This window comes from Urocampus carinirostris, chromosome 5, assembly GCF_059441175.1.
Source record: "Urocampus carinirostris isolate Australia breed hairy pipefish chromosome 5, RoL_Ucar_1.0, whole genome shotgun sequence".
Taxonomy (NCBI): Eukaryota; Metazoa; Chordata; class Actinopteri; order Syngnathiformes; family Syngnathidae; genus Urocampus; species Urocampus carinirostris.
In genome coordinates, this window is record NC_142353.1 from 14,406,992 (window position 1) to 14,421,913 (window position 14,922).

Sequence of the window (14,922 nt, forward strand, 5' to 3'; positions counted from 1 at the left end):
TTTTACGGGGTCCGTTAAATCATTATATGACAAAAAATGTTTTAACATAATACACAAAATGATTTATCCATCCATCCATTATCTGCACTATTTACCCTCAGTAGGGTCGCGGGGGTGCTGGAGCCCATCCCAGCTAACTTCGGGCAGTGGGCAGGGGACACCCTGAACTGGTTGCCAGCCAGTCACAGGGCACACAGGGACAGAGAACTCACTCGCTCATTACCGCCTAGGGACAATTTGGACCGGCCAATTACCTGACATGCATGATTTTGGAATGTGGGAGAAAACCGGAGTGCCCGGAGGAACGTGCAAGCACGGGGAGAACATGCAAACTCCACAAAGGGTGTTCGATCTCATGACCTCAGAACTGTGCCGCACACGCTCTCACCAATGCGCCGCCGTGTTGCCCAGAATGATTTAGTCAAATATATTATTGTACTAAATTATTAACTATTTGGCCCCTTTGAACTTTGTGACCTTTTGCCACATTTTTAAACATAAAGATGTAAATCCAGCTTTAAACTTATCCACAACAGTAGCTCGGACCTGCTTGGTGTGTTCCTCGTTCTTCATGATGCTCTCCGCTCTAAACAGAACTCTGAGACTATCACAGTGCAGGTGCATTCATACAGAGACTTGATAACACATGGGTGGATTCCATTTATCATCGTTAGTCCTTTAGATCAACATTGAATCATTCACAGATCCTCACTGAACTTCTGCACAGAGTTGAAAGTACTGAAAGTAAAGGGGCTGAGTAATTTTGCACACCCACTTTTACACCTTATCATTTTTTCTTATCAAACATTTTAATAAAAGCACCAAAGAGCCACTAGGGAGCGTTAAAGATAGCTAGTTGCTGACCCCTGCTACTCTCTATTTCACAATCAACCAAAAAGGCTGTTGCGTATGTTATTCTATTCTCCGGTTTGTGCTCTAGGATATTGAACACCAAATCCCATTTCTTACAGTCCCCTCTCCTCCAACCCTGCAACCGGACAGTCTAAAATTTAGCACCGACAGTGAATTTCTTTACCATTGTATTCGTTCAACAAATGAGACTCTAATGGACATTTTATATCCTGCTGCCTTGACCCTGCAAAAACGATTTAGAGATCCAGTGACCTGCGACACTCATCATTTTTAAGTTCAACGTTTATTGTGAGTCATTTTTTTTAATTAAGTTGACCCGGGAAAGAAGATTTCGTCAGAGCCCAATTAAAAACTCAGACATGAGTAGTCAAAACCCTTCAAGGTGTATGAAAGTCAATGGTAAGGACATAAGTAAACTTTAGCCGTTTAGCAGTCAAACAGAGTGAGGTGGGGGCTGCAGGTGGGGGATCTTTTTGCAGTCCTCTGCCTAACAGACGGTAAAATAGCTCCATGGGTGGGGAGGGGATTTGTGGTGTACTCAGGTGACAAGCACTCTGCAGTTTTGTCCTGGTGGCAGACAAGACTCAGTAAAGAGTCTCTTCTTGAAAAATTCTCTACAGCATGTTTTGTTGAATCAAACAGTTGTCCCCTCTCGGACTTCTCGTGGAAAAGCTACAGGATCTACCCTTGAATGCACAAATCTGTCCATGTTAGTTATACACACATTCAATAAACTTTATAAGACCCTCGGGGACATTTGCAATAACAGGTGCTTGGTGGAATAAAAGAGAATTTACATATATTATACTCAAGTACCTGCTGCGTTTCAAGAGACTTTTTCACCTATTTCACCACTCGTTTTTTATTTGTTTGTTTCTTCCCTATAGCTTAATAAAAGTGGAAACATTTTCAGTTGCAATAAACAATGCAGCAACATCTAATGTCAATTATTACACAGTTTCCCTTTCAAAAATTGATGATTTTTCTCTATGACTATTTTTTTTATTACTATTACATTTTCTAATCATTTTTCTACACTTTCAGCTGTATATTGCCATAAATCCCGTTAAAAATGTGGCGGAAAATAGTGAAATCTCGAAAATAGTCAACATTTGCTGAGCTGCTTTCTATGTAAAAATGTTTTTTGTTATCACGTTGTCCATTATATTTTTTCAGACTAAAAAGTGGTGTACAGTAATCCCTCTATTTAACTCTGATTTACTTTTCACGGTTTCGATACTCCACGGATGTACATCGTTCATTGTTTTCTGCATTCTGATTCGCTACACAGTCTCCTCGCCTGTTATTATTTGATAGTGCGGTAGTTATTTGAAAAAAAAAAAAAAAAAAAACTTTATAAAGAACTTTTATTTGTTAAACAAATGCTTGAACCTGTAAAAAGGTTTTGTTATTTGGTTTCAGCATGGCAAACTGGGTATTAAATTGTAAAAAAATACAGGTTTCTACTTCACGGGTTCTTAACGTAACCCAATGATAAACGAGGGATTATTGTATAACCATCCTGGTCTGCATCCTGACTAGTGTCAATGTGCCCTTGAGCTTAGCTTGGACGCAGCCCTTTTTCACGCTATCACTCTCACATCTCTCCTTACAAAACTGTGTGTGTGTGCTGTCCCTATGTGCTCTGCCGCAAACATGTACACAGTGCAAAGAATTTCCCCTTAAGGGATCATATTGACTTGAGTATGCATCCATCTCTTTTCTGCATCCTTTATTCTATAGAGAGTTGCAGGAGGCAGTCTGTTCCATCTGGCTTGGGGCAAAAGATTGACAGCACCCCCTGGACTGGTTGCCAATCAATCACGGACTCAGTGACTATATATTGTTTATCTGTGTACAGTATAGACCGTTATGAAATGAAATGATCTGCATTTATATAGCGCTTTTCAAGTCAATGAAGACTTCCCATAGCGCTTTACAATGTGCTTCACATTTCCCAATAGCGGCCATGCAGCCATGTAAGGCGCAAACCTGCTTATTGGGGGTTCAGTGTCTTACCCAAGGACACTTCGGCATTTAACACGGAGGAGCCGGCATTCGAACTGCGATCTCTTGATCCCAAGACGAGCGCTCTACTTCCTGAGCTACTGCCGCCCAAGAAGATAAATCAACTACTTAGACAAAAGAATTGGTGATAAATAGCCCAAATTCAGATCATTACACGATTGCCAGCTGACTACTCATGTGCTAAATTAAAACCAACTTACATTAGATTTGCGTTTTCCTCGACAAATATATTCCACCTGTCGCACTCTTACCCTTACAGCTCAGGGGCCCCTGGCGGCGATTAGAAAAAAATGCATTAGCCACGGGTTTGAAAGCTGGAGAAGAAAATCGCAGGTTTTAGTCCGAAATTTTATGGTAAATTGTCATGACCATCGGTTCAGCCGTTTTGAATTTCTATAAGTGTCTCACACACACACACACACGCACACGCACACAAACACACGCACACAAAAACACACGCACAGTGGGCTTCATAAAGTTGTTTATTTAGATTGGATCGATAATTTTATGTGATCATTTAGTATGTTTTTTTCAAACCTTTTTTTAAAATCCCTGCTTTGGTGTTAATATTGAAATTGGTTTGGTGTGTTAAGTCTTTTTCCTACAAATTTTAATATCAAGTGTGACATTTTTGTTGTGCGAGATGAAACTACTTTTTGAAGGACACATTTTTTAGAAGTGGTAAGTCACACACTAGCACTAGAAGAATATTGGATAGTGAACAACATGTTATCTACAGTGGTATCTAGAATCGAACCAAGGACCTTTGAACAGTGAGGCAGATGTGATAACCAGTTTTCCAATGTGCCACTTATTTATTCGTCCGTCATTACCCAGCATTATTATTATTAATAGTACTCCGCCTAATATTAAACTTCCATCATTTACTCTCACTGTTGGAAAAGTGACTTAAGTTTTCATCGTATTCAGTTCCCAAAACATTCCCAAAGGTTCCCAAACTACATTTCTGTTAAAATGTCTTCACTCTTTGCTTATATCATTTGAACTGGATAAAGAAATAAAGGTTTAAAATAAAAAGTGTAGACATGTTTTACGCACGGGCGGCATGGCGGTTAGTGCGCACAACCCCACAGTGCAGAAGTTCAGGATTCAAGTCCAGCTACTGCAACCTCCTCATGTGGAGTTTGCATGTTCTCCCATGCTTGCACTCCGGTTTTCTCCCACGTTCCATAAATATGCATGTCAGGTTAATTGGCCGGTCTAAATTTTCCTTAGGTGTGAATGAGCGAGTGAGTGGTTATCCGTCTGTTTGCCCTGCGACTGGCTGGCAACCAGTTCAGGGTGTTCCCCGCCCACTGACTGAAGATAGCTGGGATGGACTCCAGCACCCCCGCAACCCTAGTGAGGATAAGCGGTGCAGATAATGGATGGATGTTTCACAAACGAATTAATTTTTTTCGGTTATTATATATTTATTTACATGATAAAACTATTCAGTGCAAGGAGCTAAACAGTAAAATAATACGCAACTTGTTACATTTGGCAGGATGTAAAAAAGAATGTAGCAAAGAACATCCACTCTACCACAACTCTCGCTTAACATGTGTGCAACCAATACTATTTTCACACTTTTTGTATTCGTAAGATGTCACAAGAACACACTACTCACTCACTCTCATATTAATTGAACACTGGAGGGGTATAAAGAGTTTTTCCCCCCATTGTTGTCGACTTTTAGCTCCTCAAATGTTCTAAACGCTTGCTCAGCCTCTGAACATTATCATCACCTTATCATCTCGACACAACATTTCGTAATTTCTGCACATTCCCGCTCCCAATAGACGTTAACGAAACTGCCAAAGGGTAGAGTTTTGTTTTTGTTTTTCCCCTTCCGGCATAGCCTAGTTTATGAAAGACTAAGTACCCGTACAACTCCAGCTCCTTGAAGTCAAACGTTCCGCCTTTTCGAATCATAGCGTCGTTACGTCTTCCCTTTTGTGCTATATCTGAGGTTGACGGACCTCTTATCATGTTGCTCCTTAGCGGGGGCATGCACAGGAACTACACATAAATTATATAATATAATATAATACGCCAAAATATAAAATATTTTGTCCTTATTTAGGAACGTGCCTTCTGAGATGATAACAGACTAAAAAGTGGTGTACTAGGTATACACAGATAATGCTAATGGAAAACCTAATGTCGAAACATTTGATGAGTAGGGTATCCCCTAACCATTAGCGTCATAGGGGCAACATTTCCTGCGGTGTATCTTGGCCAAGTGCAACCTGGCGGTGCCCATCCCTCTTCTGGCCAACAAACGTTTCCACCCGGTATTGAACCGGGGACCTTTTGCATGTTAGGCGAATGTGCCAACCACTGCACAGATGAGTATAAATGTCTAAAAACATTGAATAAAGTTCATCAGGCAAAACTAACAAATAACTCCAAAAGAAGAGAAATTTGTTGACATTAAGAAGAGCCACCATTTAATTTTCCAAATAAAACACTGAACAAAACATGAACAAAGATGGAGTCAATCAACAGAACAATATTGATTGGCGTAGAGCATAAAACGATGTATTTATTTTAAATTATTTTTTTTGTGTGTGTTGTCATTCATTTACATTGATTAGAGGCAAATGTTTTTTTTTAAGTCTTTTTGTCCCCTTTATTTATTTTTAGGCAGAAGTCAGGAACCTTTTTGACTTAAAAAGCCATCATAAGAAAATATTTTTTTAAAGTGAGCCATACCATTCATTTTAATTAAAAATTCATCCAAACCGCAGATAGCTCTAAAAAAACATTTACTTTTTCAGTGCATTTTTTTACCATATAACGTTAGATTATTTGATAAAATTTATGAAATAAGGATAATGCCTGTGTCCTTTATCAACAAATGTACCACTTTAAACTTGTCTCCCTCCCGCAGTTACGTAAGGTCGTTGAGGCTCATTTTGAGCTTCATATTTTTCATAAATAGTGTTTTCAAAACAAGATGCAAACAGACTTCTTTTTTAAAAATGTCACAAAATATTGCAAACAGGAATGCTGGTGTATTTCCCTTTGGTGCAGGCGGCGCTGTGTACATAGCTCCAGCTCCATCAAAGAAATATTTTGACATTTTGACTTTAAACATTTTTTTAACCTTAGTTTAGTAAAAAGTACTGAAAAATGCTGTCCATTGAAGTTTTTCAGCGGCACAATGTGGAAAACCAATCCTTTTGTACAGGGTTCGTACAGGAGCTTGAAATCCTTGAAAAAAAATTCTTGAACTTTAATGTTGTGTTAAGGATTGCATTTTGGGTCAAGTGCTTGTACATGTTTTAAATTGTTAGCATATTTTTCAAGAGATCTGGTTGAAAATGACACAGACACTGCTCTCTTGTGGCATTGCTTTGCCATTGCATTTCTTCTTTCCTCGCGATTACGGCACCTGGCCTTGGTTTGTACGGCATAGTCCTATGAAGCGTCACATCCAATAGGACAGGTGCATTATACAACTAAACAGAACACTATGAGATGCATGACTATGAGTGTATTATTGCAAATATCACGTATTCATTCTGAACACTTATTGTGGGCCAGGTAAAAAATTAAGGGGTAAATTGGAATGGAAATAACTTCCTGCAACTGAAAATATGAGCTATATATTAAATTTCTACCCAACACTTGTGTGGGGAGGAGAGTTGTCTCCAAAACAAATACATTCGCGATTTACCCGAGATCTGAAAATCATGTCTTGATAAATGCAAACGCAAGAGTAAAATCGCTTATGTGAAACGCACAAATCTTTGTGGCGTGCAAAGCACATGATTCAAACTGGAATTTTTCTTTTAATAGTAGAAATAGAGAAATTGGATTTGAGAATCCTTTAAAGTGCCCGAATCTGGCCATGAAAAAGGTGTACGACTCTTGTTTGGAGCACAGCCCTTGTCAACCATAATTGTGTATCTGTTGTAATACAGTATATCGAATATCTTCTTTAGTATACTGCAAAACTGCCCCTTTTTCTCCTCTGAGCACTTTTCTCCCAAAAAGAACTCCATCTCGGCTCCACTCATTTTTCCATTTTTGTGTCCTTTCTGCAGATGGTAAGTCACAACGTGGCTGGCCTGGATCCCCGTGAAGATCCGTTCACTCGAAGGTGAAAGGATATCAATTGGACCACGAAATAAAACCCTCTCCTTGTTGCGCAGCGTGGGAGAAAGTGCCACCGCTAGTGCCGGGATGGCCTTTCCGTAGTCTGATAACCGGCGTGGAAGAGCTGGTGAGTGATCATCTTTCACTCTTTTCATTGTGGATGCACACTGGACTTGGCTGTCTCCAGGAAGCCCTCAAAAGAGCACGCAAAGAATAAGAAGTCGCACAACGGAGGATTACTTACACGATCGTCCAGATGACCTTCATACTGGATTAACGTGCAATTGTCTACGTTTTAGTAGGACTTTTTAACAGTGAGGTGGAGTCTCTGGGTTTTTTTTTATCACCGGGCCCGAAGCATAATGGCCAAAACTATGCTAAAGATCCAGCGTTATTTCCGCAGGAAGCCCATCCGCTTTTTCACCCTCAGCTTGATCTACCTGACGGCCGGAAGCCTTGTCTTCCTGCACGCCGGCATTGCAGGCGACAGCTGCTACGGGGATAGAGGGATGCGGGTATACACCGTAGTTACCCCGGAGAGGGGTGGACGCATCGCCTCATCCGATGGCGGCGGCGGGCGGATCTTCAAGGAGGCTTACCGACGCGGTTACACTCCCTTGTGGAAAAAAAAGGCAGGACAGGTGAAAGAGGGCGGAGTCGCAGAGCACGGCATCAGGAAAAGCCGCCTTGCTAAAGAGACGGACGACGCAAGAGGTGGGTTTCACTATGGCAATTTTCCCGGTTTCTTCTCTCGAGGGTGAAATTAATTAACAGAAATTAAACTAACACAACAACAGAGGCTGTAAATCACGTTAGCAGGCTTTGAGAAAAAGGGAAATAATCACAATGTGCTAATTATTCCCTGAAAACGATTGCAATCATGGCAGTTATTGTAACCATTTTCGTGATAATTCCCCTTTTTGTTTCAAATGTAAACTCCCTAACAGTGTTGGGACTCACACCTGAGGGGCCGGTCACACAGACATTTGCGGCTGAATCACGGCCAGAAATTTCTGCCTTTGAGGCGGACGCTATAGGACGCATTGAGATCGCAATTCAGACGAGATACGGCAGTGCATAACACGAGATCGGAAATTCGCGCGCGGGTGGCAGCGCGAAAAATTTTTGCGCTGTTCAATTCTTGAGAGCGCGGGTACACAGTCTTTCAAGAGTTTATCGAGGCTGGACCACGGCCGTAAACTTCAGGCCGTGAAGCAGATGTCGTTGGGCGCTGTTGGACGTTTAGAGACCGCCATATAGACGAGATAGAGCAGTGCTTTACTCGCGGTCGGAAATTTTCACGCGGTTGGCCGCGTTCAAAACTTTTGAGCTGTTTAAAAGTTTGAGCACGTGTTAAACCGCGTGCCGCACACGTGGTCAACACGAGGTAATGACGCGGAAATGACGCGGAACGACGTGCTCTGGCCGCGGCCAGGGCGTAGTTACACATGGGTAGGACGGCGGGTAATCGTGGGTGGAGCATGGTAATAGCATGTTCTGCGCCTGTATCACGGTGTTATTACGTGAAATTAGCGTGTTACGCGTGTGACAGTCAAACGCCTTTCTTCGCGTATATACAGCGCGATTTGCCGAGCACACAGTTGTGCTCGTGACGTCAAGGGGGTGAACATGGATCACCGTCAGCGTAGTTTCTCTTCATTTCGAATAAATATTTCGGTGCATTCTCAATGGTCGCAGCAATGCTTTGATGCTAGGTCCTTAGCTTGGCCTTTCGCTGAGAGTAAGAGTCCCGACTCCTAGGCTTTGATTTTTGCATTCCGGTGATGGAATAAGAGCTTGCTCTGTCCACTCCACGCATCGGCCCGATATTGCAGTACCTCCGGGAACGGTGCATTCGCAATGATCGCAACAAGGCTTTAGGGCTAGGACCTTAGCTTGGCCTTTTGGCTGAGAGTAAGTGTCCGGGCTCCTAGGCTTTGTAGCATATTATGAACTGACCGATAACGGATAATGAATAATGAATAACGAAGATAGCTAAATAACCCTTAAAAACCCCAAACCCCTTTCGGCCCGGTATTGCAGTACCTCCGGGAACGGTGCATTCGCAATGATCGCAGCAAGGCTTTAGGGCTAGGACCTTAGCTTGGCCTTTTGGCTGAGAGTAAGTGTCCCGGCTGAATCTAGAGCGTTTATGATTTCTACAACCCGCGAAATGCCTCCCTGCCGAGATTTGCATCTCCTCGCTTCACCAACCACTTCTACCTCGTTTTATCTCACTTTTAGGGAATGTAATGGCGAACATATCACCAAATCCACTTCGTCTTGCATTCGTTGTGAATGTACTACAACATAATCCATTCCGACTTTGTTTTTGTTGTGAACGTAATCGAACGGTAAATCCTCCCCCCCTCGCGTGAACGTGCATTCTGCTGCGCTTCCATCAAAAGCGATCGTATTCTATATAAAACGCTTATTAAAACAATAAAGCGAGCTAATTATAATAATTGGGAGATACTAGTCTATATAACGCGTTTATTTAAACAATAAAGTGCGATCGTATTTTACAAAATGCGTTTGTTAACGCGGATGAAAAGGTCAAAAGCGATCGCAGCAGAATGCGCGTTCACGCGAGGGTGTGGGGGGGAGGGTGTGTTGCGTATGAGTCGGATTTGGGCACAACACCGGCTCGGGAGCTTTTATACCCGTGGTCCACACGATAAAATGACGCAGAAATGACGCGATGAGGAAGCGGAACAGTTGCCGGCGTGTTTTGCAGGCATACCACCGATGAACAGCGGGTTAGCCAATTTTGCGCATTTTCCATGGCGGGCAACCACGGGCAAAAAAAAACCGCAAAATTTTAGCCGTGATTCAGCCGCAAATGTCTTACAAAGGAACAAATTTCTGGAATGTAATTTAATTCCTTGGTTACAAGTACAGTAACGTGTTATTAACTCATTAAGTGCCCAAATGTATAAATACTTGTTAGAAGCATTGCCCCTGAGTGCCAAAACTTAGAAATATTTTGTTTGTGTTTTGAAAAGCACTTTTAAAACGTTTGCCGCAGCTCATTATTAGGTATAAAGCCACTGAGAATGATTTCAGTATGAAAAATCACCAGGAGTGGCTTTGATCAGATATTGAACCACACATTGAGGGAGCCCCAACTTCTGAGGCTTGCTTCCTGTATCCAGCTATTGACATTGTGTAAGCGGCCTTCGACTGGGTGTCGTAAAGCAATGTGGTGAGAAAAGCAAATATATGGATAAGGCGGCTGGGTGGTTAGCGCGCAGCCCCACGATGCAGAGGTTAAGAGTTCAAATCCAGCTACTGCAACTTCCTCATGTGGAGTTTGCATGTTATCCCGTGCTTGCACTCCAGTTTCCTCCCACGTTCAAAAAATATACATGTCAGGTTAATTGGCCTAAATTGTCCTTAGGTGTGAATGAGCGAGTGAGTTGCCCGTCCCTGTGTGCCCTGCAACTGGCTAGCAACCAGTTTAGCGTGTCCCCCTGCCCACTGTCCGAAGATGGCTGGGATGAGCTCCAGCACCCCCGCGACCCTACTGAGAATGAGCAGTGCAGATAATGGATGGTTAAGGACAGACAGTTTCTTCAACAGAGCTTTTTTCTTTCTAAAAACAATGACAAAGTCGCTTTGGCCATCTTTGGCAGCAGAGACGGATGACATGTGGTGCACGTCTGAAGGAAAGCAATCGCCAAGGTGATCACGTCACCGGAAAGATCGGTCTCTGAAAAGTTATTTCAAAGTTCTTTCATCGTTCACGCATAAGTTGAGTGTTCTTTCAATGAAATGTTATTTTGCAATCAAAGTGGCCTTGAGTTAATGGAATGCATTTTAGTGAAAGTTCTGCTTGAAATGCATCCTTCCACAGAAAAGCCGTTCTCAGAAGTTTTCTTAGAACGTCTATTTTCAAGAGACTTGGCAATGTTCAACTATTGATTACTAAACAATGATGAAAGCAAGAAACATGTTTTCTTTCTAATGAAAGATGAGGGTTCAAGCTTTCGTTTGGCATGTCCTATACCTTAGGTAGGGTTCCAAAAATGGGTCAAAAAAAAATGTCTGCCACTGGCTCCTTCCGTTTGAGAGAAACGTTTGGCATAGAATGATTTAAAAAAATGTTGTTACCCATCTCTTGTTACAACATTGTGCATTACTCCGCGACTTGTTAAAAGCTGATTCTGAATGATAACGTCCTCCGATCGCTAACTGTTCCACCTTTTTCTCACGATAACACTTAAAAGAAACTCACTGCCAGGATCGTTTTGGAAGGGTAAATGTAGTACAATACAGTTATGAAGACGTCGTTTTCAACCACATCATGGAGGTATTCTCATTACTTTATATACTCACATGTAAGCTCTATTTACAAATATAAAATAAAATACTTAGATCAAAGGGTCAGTTTTTATGAGCATATTTGTTTGCTTGTCATCAGTAGCCAATAGTAAGTTGCGCATGGGGAGGAGGCTTATAAAAGAAACACGGGGGAAATTTTGAGCACAGATTTACGATGAATATGCCCAATTTTGGTCTTTTCCTCAAGTATTTGTACAAACTGAATATAGAGTGTCTCGGCAACTGTTCGTTTGCAAGCTCTCAAGATTGCAAAAGCCAAGAAATATGAAGGGTTTACTTCTTCCATACAATGTGTACACATTTTCTTCCATTTATCTTATTTTATTATGATGCTACTCTAAAGCAGTTTTACGGGGTCAGCTTCAATGTGGGTATACAGTATACAGTAACTTGTAACTAGATAGTCACTTTACTTGAAGTATTGCACACTTTTGGGTGACTGTAAAGTAGGGGGTAAGGGAATAACTTTAAATGATTGTAACAAAAAAACGTTTTTCAGTAACACGCCCCACACTGCTCCCAAATTACATCCTGACTTTCATTATAAGACAATAAAACCTTATCGAATGATCTTATGATAGATGTCACATACCTATGCAGTGGTAAACCCGCTGTTTAACTTTTTTCTGCTTTCAATATTCCGCTCCCTAATCTGTGATTGCAAGCCGCAAAACGATAATGAGTGAGCATTTGTGGCCATGTTCTGAGTCGGCGAGCATCACAACGATGATTAAGTCGTCATTTGGGGAAAACCTCTTGAGAGTTGCGCTCCTTGAGCCGCGCCGCTCGCTGCTACTCAAACAGCTGAAAGATCACAACATCTAAATAAGTAAATAGCGAGGTTCACGACATCTTCATAAACTCGGTGACTGCAAATTTCCCTCGCACCGCCGCTTGTAAAAGGAAAACTGCATTATCGTATGGCATTGAAAGTCGTTTAAAAGCTTATTTTAGGAGGCAAGTGTACATTTACGCAATGTTTACTATCGTCAATATCCGGGCAAGCTGGGTGGTGTGTCATTTAACGTAAGAGTCAGGTAATTTAGCTGATGTTTCCCCACTTGCGTGTTTCTACTATGCCACATGACCAAACTAAACCTCATACATTGCAATATCCTTGCTAAATATTATTCATGAGGCATCTGTGATGTATTTTTAATTACAAAGAGATCAATCAAAACGAGCATTCACTGGTTAATTGCAACGTCTTGCATCTAGTGCAAGAGCAACTGATGTTCCCACCAATTATGGGAAATTGGATAATTTCTGATAATTACTCGGGGTGCACTTGTGTGCTGCAGTATAACAAGTAGAAAAGCACTTGGACAGCTGGTAGAGGAGTTGGGTTGAAGGGATGAGCTGTACACAGGTGATGTGCGGTGAGGTTTGTGCTTGATAGATAGATAGATAGATAGATAGATAGATAGATAGATAGATAGATAGATAGATAGATAGATAGATAGATAGATAGATAGATAGATAGATAGATAGATAGATAGATAGATAGATAGATAGATAGATAGATAGATAGATAGATAGATAGATAGATAGATAGATAGATAGATAGATAGATAGATAGATAGATAGATACTTTATTCATCCCCGCAGGGAAATTCACATTTCCAGCAGCATCCCTTCGCTGAGAACAATACAATAATAAAGCAAAAGGAATACAATATACAAGTACCCAATGTGACGTGCTAATACCCACTGTAGCGTGTTGTATAGAGATTTAAATAGTGCTTCAAAAAATACACACTGCAATAAAAGTATGGTAATATGCAATGTCGGGTGTGGTTTAATGTTTTTTGAGGTACAGTCAGATTTACAAATGAATGAACCTCCACCCTCTTCTTAATTTGATTGGCAGAGCACAATACATACAAACTATAACTAAAAAAAGTGTTTTATTGTCTGACTTGTTAGGGTCTGGGGCGCCTCCGTCCACCAGAGGGCGCGTTATTGGTTTGTAATTGAGACAGATGTGCAGTAACTGCACACCTGTCCCTAAATCGAATGACCCTTCATAAGGACATTTTGGACAGCACCACTTGCCGCATCGTTTACATTTTCCAAATCCGTTTTTCACCATCCATACCACCACCTTTTTCTCATACGTTCTTGCTTCTGAGGGTTTTTTTTTTTGTTGGTTTTGACGTGTTTTTTTTTTGTTACGTTGTTGATTATTTTAACGATAAATTTCATCATTTTTAAACACCCTGCTTGCTTCCTGCTTCCTGTGTTGGGACCAACGCAAATCACAACAGGACATTTACTTATAAATGAGGTCAATGCACTGCTCCTTTTGAATAAAAGCATCTATAGATAGGTAATCCTCCATTATGAAAAAAGTCCATGCAAGAGAAAAAAGACTTGATGGTTTGACTTGCTGTTAGCTTGATAATACTAACACTAATTATATTGTTTGAGGCTAAGGTGTGTGTTTAATTAGAATCCTTGGTCTCACAATCGCCCTTTGCCATGAGGCAAGACAATTGCGTTCCTCTGCCTGCATCTACAGACACTCAGCACAGTCATACTTTGTATGATATTCCTAATACGTATAATGTGAAAATTCAGTGATTTTGAAAAAAATAAAAATAATCTAATGATCGTGAAGTTAAATGAGAAAGAACTGTAATGCTAAATAAATATAATGATAATTAATTTTTCATTTTATAATTCCACTTCGGAGCAGCACGGCAGCTGGGTGGTTAGCGCACTGCCCAACGGTGCAGAGGTTCAGAGTTCAGGTCCAGCTACCGCAGCCTCCCCGTGCGAAGTTTGCGTGTTCTCCCCGTGACTGCGTGGGTGTCCTCCGGGCACTCCAGTTTCCTCTGGGCACTCCAGTTTCCTCCCATATTCCAAAAACATGAATGTCAGGTTAATTGGCCGGTCCAAATTGTCCCGAGGTGTGAATGAGCGAGTGAGTTGTGTGCCCTGCGACTGGCTGGCAAGCAGTTTAGGGTGTCCCCTGTCCACTGCCCGAAGATAACTGGCATGGGCTTCAGCACCTCCGCGACCTTAGTGCGGATAGCCGGTGCTGATAATGGATGGATGGAAGGATAATTCCACTACAACCCCCTACTTCCCCTGACAGTACGTCTTGCAATACACCACTATTTTTAGCCCTGTACCAGTAAGAGTACATAACTCTTTGATAGTAACTGTAAGTACTGAATATCTTTACGTAAGATACAAATTTGACGGATAATTGAATATTGTTTTTTTTTATTTTTTTTTATTTTGGTAATTTGAGTTCACATCAAAAAGTTGTATCGGCTTTTGTAACCAAGGACTTATACTTTAGAATAAGGCTGAGTAATCATATTTCTTGTACTGATACCTACCCATTGCTAGGTAGAACAATTATTATATTATATTATACTGTATTATTATATACTAGTATTTTGGAAACACCTTTTTTAAGAACAATGCGATACTGATATACCAGAGTCATCATTTCCAGATGCTGACACTATCATAGATAAAAATCTCTCTTCCTAAAGTTAAGGGTTTTTTGAGGAACCAAACGCAGAAAAAATGGCAAATAAAAATTCAAATCAATAA

The 14,922-nt window shown here is 41.1% G+C and overlaps 1 protein-coding gene and 1 pseudogene across 1 annotated transcript in view; both read left to right on the top strand.

Moving 5' to 3' along the window:
- Positions 1 to 14,922, top strand: part of wscd2 (WSC domain sialate O sulfotransferase 2) — a 158,798-nt gene that overhangs the window by 78,085 nt on the left and 65,791 nt on the right. The window contains exon 2 of the mRNA XM_088335866.1: positions 6,957 to 7,722. Within this exon, the coding sequence (XP_088191992.1) occupies positions 7,371 to 7,722 (352 nt within the window). The 5' untranslated portion in view covers positions 6,957 to 7,370. The remainder of the gene's footprint in view (positions 1 to 6,956; positions 7,723 to 14,922) is intronic.
- On the top strand, positions 8,724 to 8,868 carry LOC148365508 (U2 spliceosomal RNA; annotated as a pseudogene).